General features: G+C 46.9%; 1 protein-coding gene across 1 annotated transcript; it reads left to right on the forward strand.

Annotated features, from left to right (window-relative positions):
• The first annotated feature begins 4,791 nt into the window (after positions 1-4,791).
• On the forward strand, positions 4,792-20,346 carry PARK7 (Parkinsonism associated deglycase). The gene is made up of 7 exons (XM_065882919.1): positions 4,792-4,795; positions 5,798-5,915; positions 7,299-7,400; positions 9,232-9,291; positions 10,146-10,215; positions 14,110-14,196; positions 20,172-20,346. The coding sequence occupies exons 2-7, from the start codon at positions 5,826-5,828 to the stop codon at positions 20,330-20,332; spliced, it is 570 nt and encodes a 189-aa protein (XP_065738991.1). The 5' UTR covers positions 4,792-4,795; positions 5,798-5,825; the 3' UTR covers positions 20,333-20,346.
• Positions 20,347-26,220: the final 5,874 nt, after the last annotated feature.

A 26,220-nucleotide genomic window follows, 5' to 3' on the forward strand; every position in this document is an offset into this window, starting at 1 on the left:
TTCTACCTGGAAAAAGGGACTGAACTAAGGGATGTCTTCATTTCCAGTACTACAGCAAGGTTTTTTGGTAAATGGTTTAATTTTTGGCTTAGTTTTGTAAATGTGTGATGAGAAATAGGTATGAACTCTAAGGTTGAAAGAGTGTTGAGTTGCTGACTTATTAATAAGTAATATTGATAGAGTCTATGGTGGGTAGAGTGTGAAATCTGGCATCAGAATATCTGAATTGGACCAAGACTCTGCAGGACCTTATACAGTCACTTCACCCCTCTGGACCTCAACCTCTGCATCTGTGAAATGAAAACTATGTTAATACCTGCCAGGAAGTCTATATATAATGTCTAAAATCAACATGTGAGAAATAACGGTATTAGCGTATTGTTTTAAAATTGAGATAATTACCAGAAGAAATCATTTAAAGAGCTGAAAATATTTGCCTCTGGAGAGCAGGGCTGAGGAGTATGAAGGACGGAGTCAGAAGGCTGCTGTTTTTTCCTGATGAGCCTTTGAAGGCAGTCATCAGTGGGCTATCACTGTGCAACAAATCTGGGTACCGCATTCTGTTCCCTGGGGGGCAGTCTCTTCCTATGGCAAGGCAAAAGTACAAGCGATGGGCTTCCCTGGTGGCGCAGTGGTTGAGAGTTCGCCTGCCGATGCAGGGGGCACGGGTTCGTGCCCCGGTCCGGGAAGATCCCACATGCTGCGGAGCGGCTGGGCCCGTGAGCCATGGCCGCTGAGCCTGCGCGTCCGGAGCCTGTGCTCCGCAACGGGAGAGGCCACAACAGTGAGAGGCCCGCGTACCGCAAAAAAAAAAAAAAAAAAAAAAGTACAAGCGAGCAAACCTAATCCTCAGGTCAGTGCTTTTCAAGGCTTTGATCAGGTCATGTCTGTTAGACAAAGCAAGGACAAACCCAAAGTCAAGGGGCCGCAGGTGGAGAGGAAAGAGGAAATATTTCTGAAAAATAATCCAATCTACCCTAAGTAATAATTTGGGTTTTTAAAACTGTACGTGACGTGTTCATTTGGCAAAAATTCACACTGACTCAGGTCCATTTCAGCTCCTGATGGTGATGCAGATGTCCCAGCAGTGTTAACTCAGATTCTTTCTCTCTCTCTTTTACTGAACCTTTGTCTTGCCATTTTTATTCTGTCCTGGTTGTCTCATGCTGTGGCAGGCCACCGGTATGGTTGTCTCCTTACAAGAGTTTACCATGGGCTCTAGAGGAAAACAGCCTGTCTTCTCTTAGTTTTCCTTCCATCCACCTAAATTCCTCCTTGGTTCTTTTTTTTTAAAACGAATTTTTTTTTTTTTTTTTGGCTGCATTGGGTCTTCATTGCTGTGTGCAGGCTTTCTCTAGCTGCAGTGAGAAACTGCAACGAAGAGCTACTCTTCGTTGCGGTGCTCGGGCTCTAGATGCGCAGGCTTCAGTAGTTGTAGCACACAGGCTCAGTAGTTGTGGCTCTCGGGCTTGGTTGCTCCACGGCACGTGGGATCTTCCCAGACCAGGGCTTGAACCCACGTCCCCTGCATCGGCAGGTGGATTCTTAACCACTGCGCCACCAGGAAAGTCCCTTCCTTTGTTCTTGAAGTGTGTCTGACCACTTGTCTCCTCTCCTTCTTTGTCTCTATTTCCCACACCCCTTCAAAATTAAAAGGGGGCAACTTTTGCCTGCTTTCTTCACAAAGAGCCAAAGGTGAAGTCATTCCAGAACTCCCCAAACATTTTCTTCTTAAAATGCAAAATGACTGGAGGCGCTTACATTTTTTGCACGAGTGCTGTGCCGCATAAATTAATATAGTTACAATTTTTAAAAAGTAAATAAAAACCAGTCACCACCATTGTAGGGATAACATGAAATATATGCGAGTGTTCTGCAAATAAAAATGGCGTGTTATTTCTTGAAAAGAAACAGGTTTTTTTTTTTTTTTTTAAGAAACAGGTTTTTAATATCTAAATCAAAACTTTAAAAACACTGACATTTAAAAATACTGTTTGATCTCATACATTAATGGTGAGAATGCTAAGTGATTCAGCTTGTACGGAGTTGCTCAGATTTATTTCCCACTTCTGGGAATTTACCCTCCAGTTATCCTTGCACAAGTAGGACATATGAACATGGTCAGTCAATGCAGTGCTTTTGGCAGAGAACGACTGGAAATAACCTAAGTGTTAACGATAGGGCACCAGTAAATAATCTACGAAACGTGTCCACAATGGCATACTATTTATCCGTGGGGAAAAAAAATGAGGAACTTCTTGATATGGAAAATCTTCAAGATATTCTTAATATGGTAGTGGCAGCAGGTAGGGAAGTGCAGAACAATATAGAGTCTGCTACATTTCTATGCGAAAGAAGGAAAATAATAGTATATATTGGTATTTGCTTGTGCATGCATAAATAGTGGAAGGATGCCCAAGAAACTAAGAACACTGTTACCTAGGAGGTGGGAATGGAACTGGATGGGGACCCGGATAGGAGTTGTCTGTTCAGTGTAACCATATCATTTTGGATTCTGAAACCAGTAAAAGTATCACTAACCAGACTTTTAAAAACATAATTTGAGATTGTTGACCTTAAAACAAATAAAATAGTAAGACCTTTAGCTAGCCAAGATGAGTGTACTTGGGAAGAGCAGAGGAATTACAATTCAGGACAAGCCAACTATGGTGAAAACCACAGGCAAGTTCAAGGGGGCCAACGGAAGGTCAGTTTTTACTAGATTTTGAAGGAAACTGGGGAGGGCTGTGGCGGGTTTTTTACTGGCTGCAATTACAGGCAGCTTGTTGCTGTGTCAGAAGGAAATTTTCTTTCTTTCCCTGGGGCCTGTAAGATGCAGTGAGTGATACGTGTGTTAGAACCCTCCCTTCATGGTTTCCCCAGCCCATTTTGATTTAGGTTTCCTTTGTGCATTTTCACAAGATTGTAATTTCAATAAATTAATTAATCAAATACAGACATACTTCATTTTATGGCACTTCACTTTATTGTGCTTCGTAGACATTTCAATTTTTACAAATAGAGTCGGTGGCAACCCTGCATCAAGCAAGTCTACCAGCGCCATTTTTCCAACAGCGCTCGCTCCCTTCGTGTCTGTGGCACATTTTGGTAATTCTCCCAGAATTAAAAGTGGAACCTGAAGATGTAACTCAGTTGCTGCGATTTCATGATCAAACTTTACCTTAAGGAGATGAAATGTTACTTCTTGTGGATGCACTAAGTAAGTGGTTTCTTGAGCTGGAATCTACTAATGGTGAAGATGCTCTGAAATTATTGAAATGACAACAAAGGATTCAGAATATGACATCAACTTACCCGACAAAGCAGTGGCAAGACTTGAGAGGGCTGACTCCAATCTTAAAAAGTTCTAAAGCATTTGGTAAAATGCTACCAAACAGCACTGCATGCTGTAGAGAGATCCTTCATGAAAAGAAGAGTCAATTGATATATTTTCATTGTTTTAGTTTAAGAAATTGCTACAGCCGCCCCAACCTTCAGCAAGCATCACCCTATTCAGTCAGCAGCCATCCACATCCCAGGCTCCACCAGCAAAACCCTTTCATCAGCAAAAAGATTGGGAATCCATGAAGGCTCAGGTGATGGTTAGCATATTTTAGGAATATATATATATATATATATAAAAGCATATACTCTTTTTGGACGTAATGCTATTGCGCGCTTAACAGACTACAGTATTGTGTTAATATAACTTTTATTTGCACTGGAACACCAAAAAACTCGAGCGTGTCGCTTCACTATGGTGGTGGGGGACCCGACCTGCAGTATCGCTTTTTTTTTTTTTTTTTTTTTTTTTACGCGTAGGCTCAGCGGCCATGGCTCACGGGCCCAGCCGCTCCGCAGCATATGGGATCTTCCCGGACCGGGGGACGAACCCGTGTCCCCTGTATTAGCAGGCGGACTCTCAACCACTGCACCACCAGGGAAGCCCTACAATATCTCGTAAGTACACCTAGACGTGCCTGATTTACGTGCTCAGCTCCCTCCCTAATTCTGTGGATGCAGAAGCAGCTTTGGAATCTTTAAAAAATACTATTTTGAGAAACGAATACACCTGAAATTAGCCTCCGTAACCAAGTTAGTCACAGGGTATCGGGTGACAGAGGGCAGGGAGACCCTGAAGAGTCCTAATAAAGCGGGGGCGACGAGGGAAGGCGCTCCAGGAAACAGGAACAATGCAGAGGGAGCCCTAAGTGCACAGATGAAGCGTGAAAGGAACAATTCTACTGATATTTTGTGAAAATGAGTATTTAAATGAAGCCGACGCACTCTCCAGACCGGCACAGCAAAAAACGTATGGGCTGCGGGAAAAAAAAAACAAAAAACGGGTTAAATTCAGCGTGAGCCGGGGGCACGTCGGACCGTGCCTCGGATGTGGGAGATTTCGGCAGGATACGTGAGTCCACGGGCTTCCCGCGGTGCCGGTTGTTCCAAATGGAATCAACCCCAGGAGCACGATCTCCACGCAGAAGGGTAGGCGCCTCCCACCCGTTCTCCAGGGTGGGTTCGGCCGGATGTGACGTAACGTGATGCGAGCGACGTGCGTCTGCGCAGTGCGAGGCTGAGGAGCCGGGCCGGACGGCGCGCGTCTGCGCAGTGAGGGGCAATGAGAAGCCGGACGGCGCGCGCCTGCGCAGTGAGGGGCTGAGACCGGAGCGTGGCGGCGCGCGTGCGTGCGTCCTGGGTTAGTCCCGTTCTGCCTCTGTCGTCCTCCGGGTAGAGGTGCCGCTGGAACGGGCCGAGTCTCCGCGTCCCTGGGAAGAGAGGCGAGGTTCAGGTCGGCGTCTTGGGGAACCCGGCGTGTGCGCAGGCCGTGGCGCCGCGGGCGGCGAGGGCGCGCCGGCCGCCCGCTGGACCTTCGGGGGTTCCCGGAGGCGGCGCGGACCTGGCCGGCGTCTCGCAGCGTTTGAGGAGTGGGCGGCCTTCTGACATAAGCAGAGGACGCCGTTAGGCCGCCAGCGTAGTAGCAACGCTAAAGCTGCCGGAATTTGCGTGCATAGCCTCCCACCAGCTGGGAGCTAGTTAATCCTGTGTGTGTTAGCATCGTTTTACCTAGATCAGTTCACGGAAGACAAACTCTGCGGAAAGAGAACAGGCTAAGAACTATTCAGACCCTGGCTTAGCAGCCGTCGTTTACAACGGCGTTTGCTAAGTGCAAAGAGAGAATCTAGCTGCATTGAGCGTAGTGAGGGGGAATTACCATTTTTCTCCGTTATTTAAAAAAAAAAAAGTGTGTTCAAATATTTAACACTGTTAACCTCCCCCGAATTTTTAGTGCAGTTATTGGAACTAAAAAAAAAATCCCCTCCAAAAATCTCAGGAGCTAATTGCTAAAGAGTGTATTTCGTTTCTCACCCAGGTAATAAAGTTTTGTCGTTTCTCTGTGAAATAGTACTTGAAAAAAGACGACTTTGTACCTCCCCCGCGTCGTGTGAAATGAAAGACCCATGTACTTGTGTCTTGGAAAATTTACATTTGCAATATATTACTAGAAATTTGATTTTTAAAAACACGATAAAAGAAAATCTAAACAATACCAGCGTGTTGGCAACCTTACTGAGTTTTCATCTCAAAAAACATCAGTTGAAATGCTGTGAAAACCAGCGTTAATCTAAAATGCATTTTTCATGTTCAGTTGTGTTTGTGTATCAAAACCTTTTCCCTAGGAGGCACTTAGTTACTCTCCTTAAAAATGTTCCTAAGATTGAAGTTGTTGGCTCTTACAGAGTCGCAGTGAAAGTTTTTCGAAAATCTTTTTTTTTTTTTTTCTTTTTTTCAGTTACATCTTTAAAAAATCCAACATCAAAATGGCTTCAAAAAGAGCTCTGGTCATCCTGGCTACAGGAGCAGAGGAGATGGAGACGGTCATCCCTGTCGATGTCATGAGACGAGCTGGAGTATGTCCCCCAAAGTTTTCTAGCCCTCCTCTCTTTTAAAACAGTTTTGGATTTTTATAAGTCATTTTGAATAAAGTAATGTTCCATGTACTTTATGAAGTATTTCAGACAGACACGGCAGTACAGGGACTGATTCCACCTGTTTATCTACTGTGCACATTGACTGCTTGTTAACATTTTGCTATATTTTTTTCTGACCTGTGCCTTGAAGAACAGGTGCTTTAAAGGAAGAAGGCATTGCAAAGCCCTCTTTGTAAATTTCCCTAATCCCTTTCCCTTTCTTGCCCCAGAGGTAACTGGCGTCCTCACAGTGACGTATGCGTGTCTTTAAAGTAGCATTAGAGGGTGGTTCTCATTTTGCATGTCTGTGGTATAAACCACATATAACCATAGTGAATACTTAAATAGCATTTACTGAGTGGTAGGTATCATTCTAAGCACTTATATAAACTTTTTTAAATTTTATAACCTTATGAATTATTGCCATTCTCATTTTACAGTTGAAGGAACTGAGGCACAGAAACAATCAATAAAATAAAGTGCCCACGTTGTAGTAAAAGTATAGATCCAGTTTGTTTATTTAAAAGTACTGCGTAGAGAATTCCCTGGCGGTCCAGTGGTTAGGACTCCGTGCTTCCCCTGCAGGGGGCACGGGTTCGGTCGCTGGTTGGGGAACTAAGATCCCGCATGCCGCGCGTGGCATGGTCAAATAAAAGACAATAAACCTGCTGCTAAGTACTGCACTGTAGGGATATGCCAGTCTACCCATTCCTTTATTACACTGTTTCACAGCATTCTAATACTGTACTATTCTTGTTCAGGTTTCGTTGTTCACAGGTTTAGCAGTTTTCCTAGGCTCTATGCCTAAAAGGAATTGCTAGTTGCGTGGTTGATGTTACTAGATCTTGTCAGATGACTATCCAAAGTACTACGATGTGGGCCCACCAGCAGTGAGGAAAATTCCCATTTTTTCCAGTTTTGTCAACTTTGTAAATTTTTGCAAGGCGGAGTAGCACTTCGTTGTTTTAACTTGTTTTCTACCTGAAGAAAATACCAGGAGGGTTAAATGGCAGCAGCAACTTTGCCAGGTGGATTATTGCTAGGATGATCATATAATTTATCACCTAAACCAGAACACTTGTGGGAGAAAGGACGCTAAGCAGACAGGGTGCTGGGACAGCATCTTTAATTCATACTGTTCCAGGCAAAGTGGGACAGACCTAGTGATTAAATATATTTAGCCATCCTAATAGCCTAAGGTCAGCATGGTTTGGTTGCAGTATTTCCTGCCCAGTTATTTTAAAACACAGGGCAGCTGTGGAAATGTTACTCTAAATTTATGTTTCAGTGTTCTTAAATATCGTGATGATGTCTTTCTCTCAGATTAAGGTCACCATTGCAGGTCTGACTGGAAAAGACCCGGTACAGTGTAGCCGAGATGTTGTCATTTGTCCTGATGCCAGTCTAGAAGATGCAAAAAAACAGGTTTGTTCCATATACTTGGAATTATTCCTTCCTCTGGCTTCTTTATCAGTTTCTTGAACTGTCTCTTGGCTACATCTAAGACTGTTGTTAGCACAGACTTATTTTAAGAAAGTTACTTTGCTTGGACGTCTTCGGCACTAAACTAAGCCCTGGGAAGTGAAGGACTTTGCCTTTTTCCACTGTGTATCCACGGAACCTGGCAGGTCCCTGATAACCACGTGTGCTCAGTGTGGGTGGATGGGTGGGACCCTTTCATCAGTGTTCTGGCTCATACAGGCAGCCTGTCCTCTGCTTATAATTATGTTACTTAATATAAAAGAGTCAAGTGGACATTTCCCATTCATTTTTTACTCTTTACTTGAAAGCTACTTCTTATCTTTCCTTTATCAGTGACACAGACGTGGTTGTGTGATTCATGTTACATGGAACAACTCATACTTGATTTGTGGTCGGATTAAGGGAGGGGTAAGAGGTCCCCAGAAATTGGTCACTTTTTCATTATTGCGGTTCTTCCTTTTGAGGGGGACCAACACTTCCAGGAATCTGTCAAGAGCTGTGGTCCCTTTCCTCAGAAGCATGCCCCCCGCTACGTATACCAGACAGCTTTGCACACGGTTTCACCGGGCTCAGGCTTCAGGGCCCGGTGTGACAGGAGTGTAGGCTGTACCCTGTTGGAGCAGAGCTGTGGCAGAAAAGCAAGCAGAGCCCTCTCATGGACGGCCATCTCTGCCCTCCTGGGGAACCTGGAGCCTGATTTCCCTATGCCTCACTCTCAAATGCATAGAAAAAAATGTATTCCTTTCTAATAGATCCAGATATTTCAGATTTATTTGCTAGACTGTGGAGTGTAAGAATATTGGTATTTCACATAAATTGGTGAAATTTTCTAAATAGCAGGTTAAAAATGAGAGAGTAGGAGTAAATATTCCTTCCCTGTTCCTTTTTGTCCTGTGGCGTCTGGGTATTTTAGAACAGGTGACATCTTGTGTCTATTTAGTGTTTAGTTCAGTTTCCAAAAGGAGTGGAAAAAATTCTGTACTTCACAAATATTGTTCTAAGTTTTGCTTGGTTTTCAAACAACATAGGACATTTTACAGTCTTTAAAAGTAACTCTAAATAGTATATGTTGGACTAAAAATGTAAATTTTCATTTCATTTGCTTAATGACTAAATTTTTAAAGCTTTTAACAATTTAAGATACTGTATTAAACCAATTTCTATTTGTAACTTCAGCAAGTTTGAAATCATTAGACTTCTAGGGTGTTTTGGTATCTGGAATACTAAAATGTTACCTCATTTTTATCCTCCAAGTTCCATTTTTCATAAGGTTAAGAAAAACTTTTTGTGCCTTTTAGAGTTTGTTTTGTTTTTAGTTATTTATTACTATGTACATTCTTGTTGAAAACAATTCACGCGGTATAGACAAACGCAGAGTCAAACGCTAAGTGTCCCTTTCCTGTTCTTGCCCTCCCCCCACCCTGCCTCAGTTGGCGATCTCCTTTGTCCATGAGTGTCTGTATACTGTACACATGTATGTGGGGGCACTGAGAGGTGTGTACACACATGCATCTACATGCGTGTGTATATTTATTCTTTGTACAGGAATGAGATCATGATAACGCCTGCAGTTCTGCAGCATGGACATCGTTTCATGTTACTGTATACAGATTTTCTGCAGTTTTTACTAGTTACAGTATCCCATTATAGAGAAACCCCTAATTTAACTGTTTTTCTGTGAACAGCGTTTTGCTCTGATGTGAAAGTGTTCCTGTTTAACGCACACTTCAAGTGAAACATCTTCACGTCCTTTTTCATTTTTGAACTGTTACAGGGACCTTACGATGTGGTGGTTATGCCAGGAGGTGGTCTGGGCGCACAGAATTTATCCCAGGTAAAGCTGGGGGGCTTCAGCCTCTCGTATTCTGCTGGGTTTGCTGCTAAAATATTTCAGGAAGGAGGCTGTGAATAGATTAGGAAAAGGTGAAATTAACAAAGTGCTGTTCTAGCTTAATTTTTAAAAAAAGTTTCTGATAACATTTACTATAGAAGTAAGCGGAATTGGTGAAACAGTTACGAACAGATGCTGTGAACGCAGTTCAGATGTAAGACTGCTTGTTTTTTTCCCCCAGCCGCAGCAGAATGATTAATTTTGTGCTTGTGAGAAGGGTTAAGCCTAGAAAGATAAGAGATTGGCTGTCTGCTCAACCATCGGGGTTAGGGAGGTTGCAGGGGGCTGGAGCTGCCAGCTTGAATGAAAAATGGCATAAAAGAAGCCGCTGCTGCTTCTTTTTGTCTTGTGTGAAGAGTTAGCCTGCAGGAAGAAGAAGAGAGAGAGGTGGCAGGGGCAGGGCACACAGAAGCTCATGAGGCAGGTGGAATCAGACATTTGGGGCTGCTGAGCTCCGCTCCCTACTTTGCTGTCGGAAAACACCCAGAACAGCACATTTCCTCCCTTCTGTGTCTTTCTCCCTAGAGTACAAAATGGCAAGGGTTAATATGCCCAAGGGAAATTGCTTTTCTTACCTTGAAACATCTTTAAGAAAAGGGTACCTTTTTCTTATAATAAATGCCTTGATTGGGTTTAAGGATGTAGGAACACTACGCATTGATGATTTAGCAGTATTGTTGAAAAATAGATTGAAGACCTTGTGGTTTAAGCTAAAATCAGATTCTGCCAGAGTTACCAGCCAGAGACTGGCTGCAGCTTAATGACAACTTGCTGTGTTTTTGGTTTTCTTTGACTAGTCCTCTGCTGTGAAGGAGATACTGAAGGAACAAGAAAAGAGGAAGGGCCTCATCGCCGCCATCTGTGCGGGTAAGTACAGAGCCGTCCTGTGTTCAAGTGTGTTGTTGGCTTTCTTCAAAAAATACGTGACGGGGTCGTCTTTAGTTAGAAGATCGTGTTCCCAGTACTTCTTCCCCTTCCTGAGGCGTGAAGGGCATCTGTATCGGTGTATTTCGTTTGGGGCATGAGGCTGATGTCATCTCAGAAATTACTACAGTTCCGTTTTCTGCCTCTCCCTGCCTTTGGTCTACGTTCTGTGAAACTTAGTGTTTTCCCTGTTTGGTGGACCTGGAGGAGAACGTGGCCCCTCTGGCACTCAGTAAACAGCTTGTTACGACAAATCCCCATGCCAGGAAGTACTTCTGCCCGCACAGGGTCAGCAAGAATTGGGCCAGCGTCAGAGCTCTGACGTGTGCTTGCCCTGGGGGGCTTCCTGCCTGGTCCCCAGTGTTGAGAGCTGGGTCTTAGGTACTGTATTCTCTGCCACTTAATTTAGAGTAAGGCTGTTGGTGCTTTGTCGATGTCTCCACATCTTTGAAACCTAGTAATACTTTGGTTTTTGATACCATTTTAAAGTCCATCCTTCTTGCTCTAATATCAGATGATATTCTGCCATCTTGCATTTTTTTCATAGTGTGATTTTGGCAGGTGCTTTCCTTATTCATAGGTCTTCATTAAATGTTTGTCAAAAAGAGCAAATAGGGGCTTCCCTGGTGGCGCAGTGGTTGAGAGTCTGCCTGCCGATGCAGGGGACACGGGTTCGTGCCCCGGTCCGGGAAGATCCCACATGCCGCGGAGAGGCTGGGCCCGTGGGCCATGGCCGCTGAGCCTGCGCGTCCGGAGCCTGTGCTCCGCAACGGGAGAGGCCACGACAGTGAGAGGCCTGCGTACCGCAAAAAAAAAAAAAAAAAAAAAGAAAAAGAGCAAATAAAGAGATGAATGTATGGACGGTTAATTAAAATGATGTGTTGATATTTTCTTCAATACAATAGACTTTTTAAAAGAAGTCATAGGCCGGGGATCTGGGGACTGCATTACAGCAGTGGTTCTTGGAGTTTTTTCAGAGGGTTCGTAAGGGCAGAGCAGATACTATGAACACATTATTTGCCTTTTTCCTTCTTATTCTCACGAGAGTGCCATCAGAGTATGACGATGTCATCATTCAGGCATGGCTTGTGTGCTCGAGTATTCTTATGTTGTAAACCTGTCCCAGTTTTAATTTCTAGCATGGCAGATACTGATAAATGTAACTCGTATAATAGCTAGAGGGGTCCTAAGACCCCTTTACATGTTTGAGAACCTCTGCATTAAAGACCGGGAAGGACTGAGGGGCAACCACCTGGCAAGCCCCGTCCTTGGGTTCCGGTCAGCACTGACCTCTGACCTGCCCTTGGGGCTCGGGGATTTCTGTCTGCTGAAGGACGCTGCAGCCCTCCTTGTGGAGGAAGACAGAGGTGCTGTCATTCGTGCAAGGGCTTAGTCCACCCCCCCTCCCCACGTGCTGACCCTCCCCTCTGCCTCATTTTTAGTGCTTTACCTAAAGGAAGAAAGGAAGGGTTTGGGCTGGGTTTGTCCTCTTAGGACTGTGTTGCAAGTAAAAACCGCATATCAGTTTGTCCTTTTGTGTCACCAAAGTAGCAGAATTATCAGCCATGTCTGGTTCAGGGTGTTGTGTTCAGGCAGACTTGAATCCCACGCTGCTAAGACACACAGGCCTTGTCGTCATTTACATCCACATTGTAAAGTGAACGGAGCTAGTGACCTGTTGTCCTGTTGAATGTCCTGCACTGCCCCTCTGGGTGCTGCACAAAGTAGGAGAAGCGTGATGGCGTGTGGAGGAGATTGCAGCGAGGTTGGGACGAGTGATGGGAGAGATTCGGGTGTTTAAATCAGCAGATGAGAACAAGATGATTCTTAAATGTCGCAGTTAGGAATTGGGAACAGTTTATTGAACTGAAGGAATGTTAACTTAACCCCTAATGTGGAGTGAATGGGAGAGACAGAAATTGGAAGGGAGGCTGCCTTGAGAAGAAAAGAAAACGAGATTCACTCTGGGTGGGGCAGGGGAAGGAAGCCTGGAGGTGACGAGCAGGCTGCGGGCGAGCGCTGGGCTGCAGGTGCAAGCTGGGGGCGGTTGCCGGGCGTGCTGTTCCCTCTGTACATCACCACACGGTGGCGCTGTTGGCTTTCGCCTCTGGGCCTCCCAAGGCGATTCTGTCCACTGGACCCTCTCTGTTCCCTGAACCTTCTGCTCCCTGCTCAGAGCTGGACCCCTGTTGCAGACTCGGCCACATTTCATCCACCGGAATCTCAAGTAGTAGGAGCAGTTAAGTGTCCCCTCGAGTTTTGCAGCTAGGATTCTGAAGCCCCGGCAAGCAGTAATTATGAGCTTACCGTACAGCTATTGATGTTATAGGCAGCCATTTTATCACCTGGAGGGAGCGGCCTAAAAATTCCTCGCTCACTGTATGACCTGCTGTCCTCATGTACGATCAGTCCTCGCTTGAAATTTGCTTTAAAATATATGATGTAGGAAATTATTTTTTCTTAAAATCTTACAAAATAAGAATTAAAGGTAATTCATGAGTACATCAAATAAAAATTGAGATAATTACTCAATTTTTACACACTCTTAGGATTTGCTACCAAACATAGCTCTCGTATGCAGCATACAAGTAAGGAGGAAGGGGGCGTCAAGTATATTTAAGAGGCCCTCCAGTTAAGATATAAGTGAGGACTTGGTATGAAACTGACACCTGACGTTAAGACAGAAAGCTTATGTAATTACGTATCATTTGTTTGATCTTCCTGTTAGTAGCAGGTAAGATCTGAGTAGCCTGTAGGTAGGTCCGTTATATAACCACTTTATCCTTGGAACGGTGCTGTAAAACGAAAGGTCATGAGAGCAAGTGCTTGGGTTTGCTGGAGTTAAAGTGTGCAGAGTCCGTCCTGGGATGTTAACCACAGTGCCCTAACCATTTAGAAGGCCACGGTGCTCTTCTGAAGTTTTTCTAGGTGTGACATTAGGCCTTAGAAAGTTTTTCTTCTGTTACTTTCTGGTGGCTTAGAGGAAAAAGGTAGAAAAACTACTTTTCTAAAAGTTTTAAGATAACAAATAGGGACTTTTTTGTCTTAGTCCCTATTTGAGGACTGTGACCCTACAAAATACGCTTGTGATTATCAGTGAAGTTGACCATTCATAAAAATCTCAAGTTAGCAGCGGTATATTTTTTTTTAACCTTCATTTTAAGAGGGAGCATGTAGAGGACCACAGGGGGCATTTGCGCAGGGTTCTTAAGTGCGTCGTTGTAAGACAGAAACGCCAGTGCCTTTGTATCTCAGACGTGGGCATTTCACAGGTGTCTCCTTCGGGGCTGGGACAATGTCCCATTCATTTTAATAATCCTACCACCTGATACATTTGGATAGACAGACGGATGAGTGCTAATTTTTCATTCTCAAGTAGAAAAATAAAACTAGTCTCTACAATAGCAGTCAAGCCCAGGGGTTCAGAGAGTATTAGTTGCCTTTAATATGTAACTAAATCTTCCATGTGCAAAGGGTAAGGCAGGACGTTTTGCCCTCCATGGTCTCCCCCTCCTTTGTACCCTGTTACACTTGCAGCCTGTCCCTCGAGGGGGCATGTTCTATTTATCTGTTTGCTCCTCAGCTATAAAAGTAGATATTTTTGATTAAATGGTTATTGACGTGTTTTAAGTTCGTGCGTTTTTGCCGCATGTGCTCAGCAGATGGTTTATTATAAACATACTTTACCTCTCATACTAAGAAGTGTTTAGTTTCAGAATCGTAAGCATATTTTAGGTAAGAGCCCCTGATTTTGAAGAACAGTTTTGCTGCTGCGATTTTTAAAACATGGGTTTTTCTGTGTCTACATTTAAGGCTTTTTATTTATCTTCTTTTTAGGACCTACGGCTCTGTTGGCTCATGAAATAGGTTTTGGAAGCAAAGTTACAACACACCCACTTGCTAAAGACAAAATGATGGACGGAAGTAAGTACATGCTTATATTGTAATGTGCCAAAAGACCTACTCAGAAAGCTGTGCTATAGCATTGTCTCCCACTTGGTAGACAGTAGTACGTAGGGATTCTCTGTGGGTTGGGGTGTGATGTGTTCCTCACTTTCTTTGCAAGTGTTTCAGTGAGAGAGACGGGCTAATGGTGTGGGTGTCTACGTGTGCGCCCCCTGACGGTGTGGGTCTGCAGACATGCACCCTAACGGGAACGCAGGCGCTGAGCCAAAGGCCGGCCTGGCTCGGAGTGGCGCAAAATGCCAATTTAACGAGTATTTTTACTCAATACTTTGCCAGCGGCCTGAGGGTAAATTTTAAACCTTGATAGCGATTTCAGAATGTGCCCTTTTGCCCACAGTCGAAAGTAAAATGGACATTGCTCTCTTCTTCCAGAGGAGGCCCGGGTGGCAGGCAGGCCTGTTCCTTCGCTCATGGGCTTCTTTTATAAATATCAGCTAGATGTTTAACTTTCATTCATTTATTTTTATGAAAACAATTTCTATTCATGGTAAAAAAAAAAATGCAAACAGTACAGAAAGGGGTGAAGTAAAAGGAAGTGTTTCTCTTCTCTCTAACTTCCCCAGCACCTTTCTACTTTTCACATTTAACTTCTATTAAGTTTTCCTGTGAAACTCTAGAACTTTCTCTGCACATACTCATTATTCCTTGCAGTTTAATATTGTTACTCACATGAGATCTAGTAAGTACATCCTACAGCTTGCTTTTTTAACCTAATAGTATAACCTATAATTGATCAACTTTTAAAAAAATTCTCATACTGTTGCTTGTCCCTTGGAGATTATTTTTAAAAAGCACGTCATTGTCTCTGCCCTCCAAGAGTTAACAGCTTGCAGAGATGTGCATCAGACTTAAAAATATGAGGCAGTGTGTAATTAACAGCAAAACAATGTAACCAAGCTCCTGGACGTACAGCTGTGTAGCCGCCGCTTCTCAGCGTGACATTCAGAGCACCAGCCAGGTAGTGTCTTTTGTCAGGTGGTATCTTCCTCTGTCCCTGGAGTGCATATCACAGGGAGGCAGAGACCCTGGAACATGCAGAGAGAGAGGAAAATCACGCTGGTGTGGATAAGTGCAGGGAATCACAGATTCCCACTTAGAAGGCAAAAGTGGTTCGACTGGCGTTCAGCCAGCAGGGAGACCGAGTGACCGGCTCTGTTTAAAACACCCACCAACCAAAAACCAGTGGCTAAATAAAAAGACTAATAGTTAGGGAGGGTGGGAGGGAGACGCAAGAGGGAGGAGATATGGGGATATATGTACACGTACAGCTGATTCACTTTGTTATACAGCAGAAACTAACACACCGTTGTAGAGCAATTATACTCCAATAAAGATGTTGGAAAAAAAATAAAAGACTAATGGTATCAAAAGCGGATTTGAAAACAGCCGCGCGACTGATGGATTTTCTTGTCTATCTCTGTTCTGCTCTGGACTTATTCTGAACTAAAAGTAGGGCAAGTACATTTTTTCTTATGTTAATGCTTTCATCGCAAAGTAAAGTGATGCATTTTTCATTCACTGCCTTTTTAAAAAGATTAATAGACCTTATTTTTTAGAGGAGTGTTATGTTCACAGCAAAATTAAGCAAAAAAGTACAGCGGTTCCCTAAACCCCCAGTACCCCACCCCATCCCCCTCACCGTCAGCTTTGTTTCCCCCACCAGACGGTGCCTTTGCTGCAGTCGATGAACCCGCGCTGCCGTGTCATCGTCACCCAGAGTCCGTAGTTTATGTCCGGGTTCACGCTCGGTGTTGCAGATTCTGTGTATTCTTAAATCTGATCCAAAGTAGTATTTTCTTGGAAAACCTATGAGTTTAGTTGGCAGAAAGATACTAAGTTGTCAGTAAAACCATCTTTGTGAAAATTGATCTTTTCTTTTAAAGGCTCTGGTTTCTGGGAATTTTTAGTGTAGGGATTTAATTTACTTTGAGCTAATGGAGGGGTTTTGGAGGGTTAGAAAGAACAGAATCGGGCTTCCTTTAGTAGTTATGACACATGAGATGGAAGAAGGAGTGGAACATGTTCCCCGTTATCTGCACGTGTATCTTTGTGGCTCTTTCCTTGTAACGCCTCAGGAAGTTGAGGCTGATCAGAACTAGAAAAAGATAAGATTGTTAACTCTCGGGCGCCTCTGTCCTGGTGAGGCCCCCCACACGCCTAAGTTACCAGCATTGCATTCTGTCCTCTTACACGTAAGTCCTCTTGTAAGAGAAAAATGTTTGCAGTTTCTGCCCCTTCAGAACATTCTGAGAGGTGGAGCTGTAATCGCTTCCTGGGTGTCTCCTCCGGGAGGCCCTCTGTCTCGTCCTCGTGGTGAACGTCGTGTTAAGATCAGTAGGCCTGGCTGTGTGCTGAGTGCTGGGGACGCCACAGTGAACAGGCTGCCCTTGCCTGGCCATGTCTGCGGTAGTGACACCACCACTTTCTGCTCGCGTTTGGTTCGGCTGGGTTCCCATGATCATCCTCTTAGGTTGGTATCATCCCCATTTTACAGAAGAGAAAAAGGAGGCTCAGAGGGGTCAGACAGCTACTGGATGGCAGACCTGGATTTGAACCCAGAACTGCTGTGCTCAGGGGTCGGCGGCTTTTCCTTGAAGGGCCAGATAGTAAATATCTCGGGCTCTCTGGGATGCCCCGTCTCTGTGGCGACTCCTCCACCTGTGGCGCCCAGACCACGTAGGTGAGGGGTGTACAGGTAAAAGCTGCCGTTCGTTGCTGCCCCCTGGCCCCTGGCCTCCCCAGGTGTTTGATCTCTGGGCTTTGAGAGAGGCTTTGGGGTGTTTGCTTAAAGTTAACGGAATGAATGCCTCCTGCGGGTTGGCCGGGAATTGGCTGGTGCGCGGGGAGTTTTCTTCATTGTCTCCACTAGGTGGAGGTGGTCCGTAAGTAGACCTTTTGCTCTTTCTGGTTGAGATTCTTAGAACCATGGAACCTTTAAACATCTTTAACCAGTTTAGGCTGTATTTGTAATACTTTACCCACAAAGAGGTTGTTAAGTGAACCATTGAGAGCCGTGCCTCCCGCTGACCTGTCCGTCTCAGCTCCAGGAGACCCAGCCCAGCCGGTTTCCTAGTTCAGCATTTAAAATGATCTTTAACCATCAGGAAATGAGGTTAGATTAGGAAAACCTCTCGCCCTCAAACCAGGGATCCACTTTTCTTCTAAAAAAGTGTAACTAGGAAATGTTTCACATACTGTAGTCAGTTGTTTCAGTGGGTGACGTGATTTTTAATGAGGTTTGGGAAGACATCAATCACTGCAGGTGTTATTCATCCACTTTGGAAGGACACGAGCATCAGGACGTGGTTTCTGAAGCTTGTTAACGCAGCGGAAGCATCTTGCTCAGGAGACTTCTTTTCTTTTCTTTTCTTTTTTTTTTGGCTGCGTTGGGTCTTAGTTGCAGTGCGCAGGCTCAGTAGTTGCGGCGCGCGGGCTTAGTTGCCCCACGGCATGTGGGATCTTAGTTCCCCGGCCAGGGGTCAAACACATGTCCCCTGCATTGGAAGGTGGATTCTTAACCACTGGACTGGAGACGTTTTTCTGTATGTGTTCACTGAACAGGCATTTCCTGAGCTCTTCCTTAGGCTCTGGGAACAGAAAAGGGAACAAGATAGAGCCACGTCCTCAGGTGTTCTGCGGGGGGGGGGGGGGGGGGGGGGGGGGGACTGGCAGGAGGTCTGCACTGAGCATGGGGGAGGGGAGGGGTTCAGAGGCGGTGTGTGCCTGGCTCTCCCTGCAGGGACTGGGCGTGGCAGGATCTCACAGAGGACCCTCTGTCCTTCGTGTCCCACGTCACTGAGTGGTGCCACCACCCGCCCACCCAGTTGCCCAGGACAGGCGACTGGGAGTCATCCTTGATGTCTCTCCACATCGAGTCTTTCCCCAAGGCCTGGGCATTTTATCTCCAAGGTACATCTCAGACCTTCATTTCCTCTCCGTTGCCGCTGTCCCATCCATGTCACCGTTTGCTCCCACCTGGATGCGGCTTCTTTTCCGTCTCCCCTCTGGTTCCTTCTGGTCCAGTCTCTGTGCGCAGGCCAGGCCCCGGGGTTTGTGCACCGTGACATGGAGTTCAGGGTCACCTCAAGGTGCTGGAGAAAGTTGGCGAAGGCTTCTCCTGGGGGAACTGGGTGTGCTCTGATTTGTGCTTTGGAAAGGTTCCCCCTTTGGTGGTGCTGAGTGTGGAGGGAAGGGCAGCCAGAAGGGAGGCTGGACGCAGAGGTCCCGCGATAAGGCAGCAGGCGGAGGAACATTCATTCATTCTTTCATTTACCTGGTCCTCGGGGGCACCTCCTTGGTGCCATTAATACCCTGGGCCAGACGGGCAGGTGAAGGCTCAGCGTTTTACAGAATAGACAGTAAACAGGAGACGTATTGTTTCCTCGGCGCTGGGAGGGCGCTGTGATGGAGTGACCTGAGGGACCTGGTTTAGAGAGGGCTCACAGGTGCCCTCTCCGAGGGCTTGGAGCTCATGCTGAAATTGAAAGAGCAAGTTGCTGAGAAAAGCTTCCTGGGCAGAGGGAGCAGCCCAGGCCCCCCGTGGGGCCGGCAGCAGCTCCCGGCACGAGAGGGCAGTGGGGCAGGCTGCATGGGGCGGTGGTGCTGCGTGCGCGCGCGCGCGTGGAGGAAGGGTCTGCTGACGCCTGCCTGGCGTGGAGGGTGAGAGCTGTGGGGGCTGGTGCGGGGCATCCCAGCTTTGTGCCCTGAGGCTTGCCCGGAGGTAGTGTCGTTTACTTCCTGGGAATATAGGAGAAGCACATTTCTTACCACATTTGCAAAAATACAGCCATCTGGGGCCACAGAGGAGAATAACCCCTGACGAGTGAGTGGTCCCTCCTCTGCGCCTCCCTCCGCTCCCGATCCCTTATGTGTAGCTTGTGCTTGTTTGATTTTGAGGCAGCAGAGTGCGTGTGTGTGCGTTACCTAGGTGGTCTGTATCACAGGTAGTTTCTACCTTCAACACCAGTTCACCCTCATCCCCCTTTCCTCCAGCATTTTGTAGAGAAGGAAAAGTAATTTTCCCTCTACCCTTCTGAGTTCTTAGTTGAGACCCCTGAAAAAAAAAAACAGATTGACCAGAGAAAAACAAGTTTAACATGTATACATGGGAGATACCCAGGGAAAAGGGAGTAACTCCCTGAGATGGTTTAGAATTCTGGCTTAAATACCATCTTAATAGAGAAAGGAGACGGGGAGGTAGGCCTCTCAGGGGAGCGTAATTGGCTTTTAGGAAAGTTGAAGGGACCCTTCGAAGAGTAGATGGGAGGAATAGTAGTTGTGACAAAGTTTGTCTGGGTGTGGTGTCAACTTCTAGTTTTCTCTCCTGGTTGATGAGACTCCCGGGAGGGGATTTCTGAGTTCCTTCCGGATGATCTGTCTTTAGGCAGGAAAGGAGATTCCGAAGAAGCCACTCCCTCTCCCTGCCTGTGCTGTTTTTCAAGTGCTTTTAGCTCAAAATAATCAGTAAAGCAAAGCAGCCTATTTTGGGGTGGCATTTCCTGAACTCCTGCAGTCATACTTTCGAGTGCGTATTCTCTCCCCCTCACTTCACAGAATTGACACTTGCGTGTGTTGTGGAATAGAAACGTGAATGCTTAGCATTCACTCTGCATCCCCCTCACACGTACGATGGCTGCTGCAGCTGCGTTGAAGTCACATGTGTTCACACACTTCATCTCAGCGGCTGGTGGCGCCTCCTGCTCTGTGCTGTGCGTGGCAGCCTCGGTATCTTCCCGCCGTGCGCCGAGAGCTGGGAGTGCCGGAGGGTCGCGAGGGACTGGCCACCTCGTTGTCCTGGGGGTTTTTGCTTGTTCTTGTTTTGATTTTCTTGAGACCAGTAGTAGTGCTGCAAGGGAATGGGACTGCTGAGTGGCGTTCCTTGCTGTCCAGCGTAGCCCACTGGGACATAACCCTTTTTTGTTTTTATTTCGAAGATCATTACAGCTACTCAGAGAACCGCGTGGAAAGGGACGGCCTGATCGTCACCAGCCGGGGGCCGGGAACCAGCTTCGAGTTTGCCCTGGCGATTGTCGAGGCGCTGGCCGGCAAGGAGGTGGCCGAACAAGTGAAGGCCCCGCTGGTTCTTAAAGATTAGAGCAGAGAGGTTTGGTGATGGGTAATCCATCCTCACCGTGTTCGCTTTAAACAAAAGAAGTGGGATTACTGTGCAGAGACGCCGTCATCACCATCCCCCCTCAAGTGTGGCTGTGACGTGACGGCTGCACAGAGATTCCTCAACCTGCACTTGTGTCCCCACATTTCTGAACCTTGATTGCAGAATAAATGGGGCATTTAGCAAAACTACTGATGGCTCCCTCTTTCACTTCTGGTCTCTGTTTTCTCGTGTGAAACCAAGTGATTGTCAGCTTCGTTTGCAGCTCTTAACTATTGATACAGCCGCTGAAATAAATGAGTAGGAAACGCATTTTACACAGCAGGGAGGAAAAGCATAAAACAGAGATTGAAAAGGCTTGTGACTTCTCTCCCGTCCATTAACTGTATCTCTAATGTGCGAGTAAAAGATACCAACGAAGTTGGCTGCACTGGTGAATTTTTGTAAGCTAATCCCTCGTCTCCCATTGCAGAGAAGAGTCCTGAGGTGGAATTGAAAACTTCCCAAGGCTGGCCTAGCCTGCCCTCCCTTCCTTGGGTAACAGTACCTGGCTGTTTCACCCCACGAGCCGCCCGGCTCCCGTGTGCAGTGGGTGGGATGCACACCAGGGCTGGGCACACAGCCCAGGCCCAGCCAGTCAAAGCCTGACGCACCCTGACCCAGGTGGGACCGTCAGCCAGTGGGGTTCAGTGCCGGGGCCTGCGCCCTGCCCGCTGGGGTTCTCTGCTGGGTGGTCAGGAGGGCTGGCAGTGAACCTGGAGGAAGAAGGCCTGGCCGAACGTGGCCTCCAGCACGACCGGCGGAAAGCTCAGAACGTGCTTGACCCAAGATCCATCTGCCCCTGAAGCAGGCAACGCCTGGACTTGCGAACAGGAGCCAACAAATCCCCGTGGCTTTTTTGTTTCACTATTTATGAGTGACTGATGGGACACAGAGGAACGAGGTAGTGGGCAGGCTCCTGAAGGTGGAGGGCCGAGCCGCTGAGTAAAACTGCCGTACCACCAGTGTGCTTTGCTGCCTGTCCCCCCTTGCGCCCCACCCCACCCCCGTCTCTCCTTCCCCCCTCCCTCCTGTTCCTCCTTCCCTCCCTCCTGGCCCTTTAGACGTGTGGGCTGTGAGGTTTCTGTCGCAACTACTCAGCTCTGTCCTAGTAGCACAAAAGCAGCCGCAGCCACTCCACCAGGCAGGCAGGATGGCCGTGCATCAAAACCTTTATCAAACCAGGCAGCAGTGGGGGTTGGACCCTCGGGCTGCAGTTTGCCTACCCCTGAACCAGAAGGCAAGGCAGATGTTACTGATGAAAAATGCAAACGGAATTGCAGGTTTTGATAAGCACTGATGGTGTAAAGAGGATGCGGGGGGGCGGGGGGGGGGGAACAGGAGAGACTGCATGAGGGGTGGGGGGCCTCTGAGGTGAGGTTTCAGCCGAGACCTGAGGAAAGGTCAGGTTTGCCCCTTCAGCAGCCGTTGGCTGTGCTGGACCTGCTCTGTGCCCAGCCCATTCCTGGTGCTGCAAGAGCCGTTGGGAGACACAGTCTGTCTTCTTAGAGCTAATACGTGGGATTGGGAGAGATTGGAAAACATCTACGTTCTATGAAGAGAAGCAAGGTAAGGGGGCAGCGATGGGGAGGGTGTATATAGGAGACCTCTGTGAAAAGGGACCTGAGGGGAAACCTGGAGAGATCTGGTGTTGAGTAAGGCAGGTCTGCTAAGAGCATTCCAGGAAGAAGAAACAGGAAGAGTAAAGGCCCTGGGGCAGGATCAATGGGGTGTGGAGGGCGGCTGGCTGGGGGTGGGGTTGGAGAGCTAGCTGGCACCTAGATGGGGAGCCCTGGAGGAGGACCCTGATCTCTCTCGGTTCAGAGGTTCTCTGTTGAGAGGGGACCCCATGGGGAGCAGGGGGGAGGACCCCAGAGGTGGGCGCCCATGTGGGTGAGAAGGCCATTCCCATGTTTCCAACTTGAACACAAGGTCAAATGGAGATCTTGTGTCCTGAGCTGGAGAAGGAGCCCGTGGGGTAGGAAGGGTGAATTTGGAGTGCAGATTGATGAATTCAAGAGGTCTATAAAACACACTTTCAATAAAGAAAGAAAAACTCAAAACCTGTTACTTTGAAAGTCCCGGTTTACTGACGTTTAAGTAATTCATCGTTAAGAGTGAACAGTAAAAATTCCTGCGTGACTTCCCTGGCGGTTAGGACCCTGCGCTTCCACTGCAGGGGGTGCAGGTTCGATCCCTGGTTGGGGAACTGGGATCCCGCGTGCTGCGCTGCCAAAAAATAAAAATTAAGAAAAAGAAAGAGAGACAAGTCATGGCGTATCTTACTAGCAGCCCCTACCTCTGATTGAGCTCCCTGGAATTTGATCTGCAGGAAGGGAACTATTCGAGAGATTAGCTCTTTGAATTTTTGTGCCTTTGGGGCGGCAGGGAAAGGTGATTCCAGATGGACAAAAAGGAAAGAGCATTTTTAAGAGACTCAGTTTATCAGACTCCAGGCTTAGCGAAGATTCCGCCCCCCCCCCTCCCCCGACAGTGTTTGGGGCAGGGGCTCCAGGACCTGCTTTATCTAAACCTTAGACCTTTTCTGGCCAGGTCAAGAATTACTGGCTTCAGGCAGATCGATAGCATCTAAAAGCCTACACCCTGTCAATCTGCCGGCTTCTTTCCTATGCTAAACACACCTGCTCTCTTCCTTCTAGGAAGTAGGGGGGCAGGGGGTGCAGGACAGTGGTGCCGACAAAGAGAACTTGGGAACTGAAGGAGGGGGGCGGCTGGCTACATTTCAAAGTGACCTGGACTTGGAGTTTTAAGTGTGTGGCCCATCCAGCTAGACGGGCCTCCTCACCCAGGGGTCACCCCACTTTGGGCATCATTTCCTTCACTCTCACCTTTGCGACAGTAGCTGTGGCTTCTGGAGCTCCGGTGTCTGCCCAAGGCCGCTTGCAGAGTTAGGGAGGAGATGGGGTCTGGAAGTCAAATCTCTTACCCGGAGCCCAGCCCGTGTGAGCAGGTCAGGGCCGTGGCTTTCCCGGCACTGGGCAGAGGTGGCCAGGCTCGGCTAGCCAGGGGGTCACTGTTGCCCCAGGGAAGGGACGGCCAAACTGCTCTTCCAAAGAGTTAGTGATTGTGACCGGTGTCTGGTGAAAGCCTGATGAATAAATGAAGGGGGGGCTTAGGGCGGTTGTTTCCCAGGGGCTAAGTAGTACAACAGGGAGGGTCCAGGGCGGACCGAGCGTCAAGCTGGGTGGCTAACCTTTCACACTGGATGCAGACGGAGTCATTACATATGTCACTGTTCTCCCCCTGCTTTTTCACTGATTGTTATCTTAGAGAACCTTTTCTCTGCCAGCATGCGGAGATCTACGTGCTGGCTACATCATGCAACTCAATTCTCCCAACGTCCTGACAAAGTGGCCATTGGCATCCGTTGTAAAAAGAAGAGAAAATTGTCGTCTCTCGGTCCTGTGCTGTAGGGTTGTCCGAAGATCAGAGGCAGCCATGAAGGGGGGAAGTACATTTCTTAAACTGTGAAACATTAGATGTAAAGTATGATTTTAGTGTAGCCGACTCTATCGTCTTAGAGTCTGGTTGTGTGTTCTATATTCTAGGCTGTTGCTTCCCTAAGGAATGAGGAGAACATTCAATTTTCCTGAGCAATCATCTCATAGTTTTGCTTTTTAAAAAAAAAAAACAAAAAACAACTCCCTGCCTTTGCCCTTGGTCAGGGGACCTGGGTGCCCGAGGAGCAGCAGGGGGTCAGGGCCACTGACATTCTCCCCTCGCGTGTGAGGTCAGAGTCAGTGAGGTGCACAGGAAGGGGCTGAGGAGTATCTGGGCTGGACACACCCTGCTGGCTCCTAGCGTGGGATCCTGGAGCTAGCCCCTCCCCCCAGACCCCAGCTCCAGCCTCAAGGCACCCAGGGCCAGAGGGCCAGGGCTCTCTTGAGGCCAGGCGCTGTGGCAGGATTGCCATCACCATCATTATCACCATTGCCATCAGCATCACCATCTTTGCTTCCTGCAGCCCGCAGGGGCTATTTCAGGTTCCCCAAGTCCTGGGCCAGCGGCTATCCATCGTCAGATCAGATGCGATCCCCGCTCCGGGCCTCACAACTCAGCTGCTTTATTTTGCTTTTTCAGTTCTGCGTGTGATCACATTCTCGGGTTTTCTCTTTTAAAAAGTTTATTTTTTGTTGTTTTGTTTTTGAATTCAGCCTGCTCTTGGAGATTTTTCCTTGGATTAAAAATAATATTAGAGTGGAAAGTTCATTGTCTTAAAAAAGAAAAAAGTTGCGGGTAACAGAGGAGCCATATGCAGACACAGACTTTGGGTTGGCGGTGACGGAATCCCGCCCAGGATCGGGATGCTGGGCCTCGGTCGATGTCACAGCTTTGCTTGAGAGGTTTTCTTAAAAGCCAAGCAAAAGTGAGTATGCCGTAAAGGTTTCTTTGTTCAAGGGGAGAATAATATTTCACAGAGTTTACTGAAGAGCGAGTTGTGCTTTGTTTTAAAAGACACATGGAATGTAACCGGTGTCAGTCCTGAATTCCTGCGTCCTGAGGGCTTGTCCCTCCAGCCCCGACCCCACTCCAGCCTGTTGTGGGGAGGTCTTGGGGCCCACCTGCCTTGAGCCTCAGGCCCCCAACGTGATGTGTGGTCAGTTACACAAAAAGCAGTCTCTCTCCCATTAGCCTTGCTGAATGACTAGCCCTGGGGATGTAGGGAGATAAGGTGGCAATCTTGTTAGGGATAACTTGCCAGGTGAGAGGCAGGTAAAGGATGATGAGGCAGAAACTGATAGTCATGCCTTAGAGCCTTAGACCATCCCCTTGGTTTGCCTTAAGCAGCGAATCAATGCAAGAATAATGGACAAGTTTGCAAGCAAGAATGAACTCACCCTCTCTTTTAATACTTGGTTATGCTCCTTCCATCATCCAAGAATGACGGGACGCTCAGCCTACTTACGACAGAGTAAACTGCCTCTGGATTGTGGATAATACTATGTCATTAGCCCATGAGACATCTAGCTCAGTGCCACCCGAGTCTACAAGCACTTTTTAAAAACTTTAATTGTACTGCATTCTACAATGTATCCATTGTATTGCTGGTGAGCGTTTGGGCCCTTTCCAGTCTCCCAGGGTTTTGCTCGTATCTCCTGATGCATATGGGCAAGAGTTTCTCCAGGGTAGACATTTTGTTAAGGACCACTTATTTTAGTATTTGCTTTTTTGTTTCATGGACCCCTTTGGTACAGTAGTGAAGTCTTGGATGACTTTTTAGAATAACATTTTAAAATACATAAAATACATTGGATGACAAGGGAAACCAATCGTATTGGAATATAGTTTTCAAAATGTTAAAAATACAGATTTGTGATAAAGCTATACATGTCCTCCTACCATTAAATGGTCATATTTAGCCATTGGTCTAGCAGCGACCATAATTTCGAAGTTCTGGTGAGCAGAAACGGTATTTTGAGATATCTGCAACAAATTCAATGTGATACACAAAATCTGTATTCTCTTGGTTGGTACAAGTCACAGGTACAGTGCTAGTAACACAAAGGTTTGGTTCCTAATGGAAGGAAATAGCAAGTTTCAGTTAGAGATTAGTGACAACACAGACATACTTTTTTTCCCATTCGAGCACACAGACGCCCCCTGAACTCTAACCACGTGCCCCAGGTTAAGAAGTCTTGCGCTAGGACACGCTAAGCCACTTCCCAAACAGTTCGGGGAATTTATTCTCCACGAGCGGTGAATAAGAATGACTGTTGCTTCATATCCTGTCACCATTAGCTACTGTCCAACTCTTAAGTTATTGCCAATTTGGTGGGTGTGAAATGGTATCTCCTTGAGGCTTTAATTTG

Source organism: Phocoena phocoena, chromosome 1 (genome assembly GCF_963924675.1).
Source record: "Phocoena phocoena chromosome 1, mPhoPho1.1, whole genome shotgun sequence".
Lineage (NCBI taxonomy): Eukaryota > Metazoa > Chordata > Mammalia > Artiodactyla > Phocoenidae > Phocoena > Phocoena phocoena.

Excerpts from the sequence above, each read along its gene's own strand:
- PARK7 (XM_065882919.1), top strand. The coding sequence starts at position 5,826 with ATGGCTTCAAAAAGAGCTCTGGTCATCCTGGCTACAGGAGCAGAGGAG. Across the intron at positions 9,292-10,145 it reads GCGCACAGAATTTATCCCAG|TCCTCTGCTGTGAAGGAGAT; the intron begins GTAAAGCTGGGG and ends TTCTTTGACTAG. Across the intron at positions 14,197-20,171 it reads AGACAAAATGATGGACGGAA|ATCATTACAGCTACTCAGAG; the intron begins GTAAGTACATGC and ends TTTATTTCGAAG.